The following is a 389-nucleotide window of genomic DNA, read 5'->3' as shown; positions in this document are numbered from 1 at the left end:
TTCATCTCTGTCTGTCTCTCCAAAAAACTATCCATAAAGCTTTCAAAAAATTCCCCAAAAAATATGAAAAAATAATTCATCAGAATTTCTTCATAGGGGCTGCTCCGGTGGTGTAGTGGATAGAGCGCGTACCATATCGGCTCCGGCCTTCGTTGCAGTGGTCGTGGGTTCAAATCCGACCCGTGAACCTTTACTGCAGGTCATCCCCCCTCCCCCTCCCCCTCCCTCTCTCTGTCTCTCTATCTCTCTCTCTCTCTCTCTCTCTCTCTCTCTCTCTCTCTCTCTCTCTCTCTCTCTGTCTCCCCATGTCAACTCTGTACTGTCTAATAAAGCTTGAAAATGCCCCAAAAAAAATAAAAATTCTTCATAGGCCGTCCTGTAGAAGCCTG

At 46.3% G+C, this 389-nt stretch overlaps 1 protein-coding gene across 1 annotated transcript in view; it reads right to left on the bottom strand.

Annotated features, from left to right (window-relative positions):
- Window positions 1-330: 330 nt before the first annotated feature.
- The window catches only part of dipk1c (divergent protein kinase domain 1C), a gene marked incomplete at its 5' end in the record, with an annotated part of 11,852 nt that continues 11,793 nt past the window's right edge, over window positions 331-389 (bottom strand). Inside the window, one exon of the mRNA XM_080054888.1 lies at window positions 331-389. This exon is cut by the window's right edge and continues 128 nt beyond it. Within this exon, the coding sequence (XP_079911014.1) occupies window positions 365-389 (25 nt within the window).

This window comes from Ammodytes marinus (assembly GCF_949987685.1).
Source record: "Ammodytes marinus genome assembly, contig: scaffold_267, whole genome shotgun sequence".
Classification (NCBI taxonomy): Eukaryota; Metazoa; Chordata; class Actinopteri; order Uranoscopiformes; family Ammodytidae; genus Ammodytes; species Ammodytes marinus.
The sequence above is the reverse complement of the archived record's forward strand: the minus strand, read 5'-3'. Positions and strand labels throughout refer to the sequence as shown.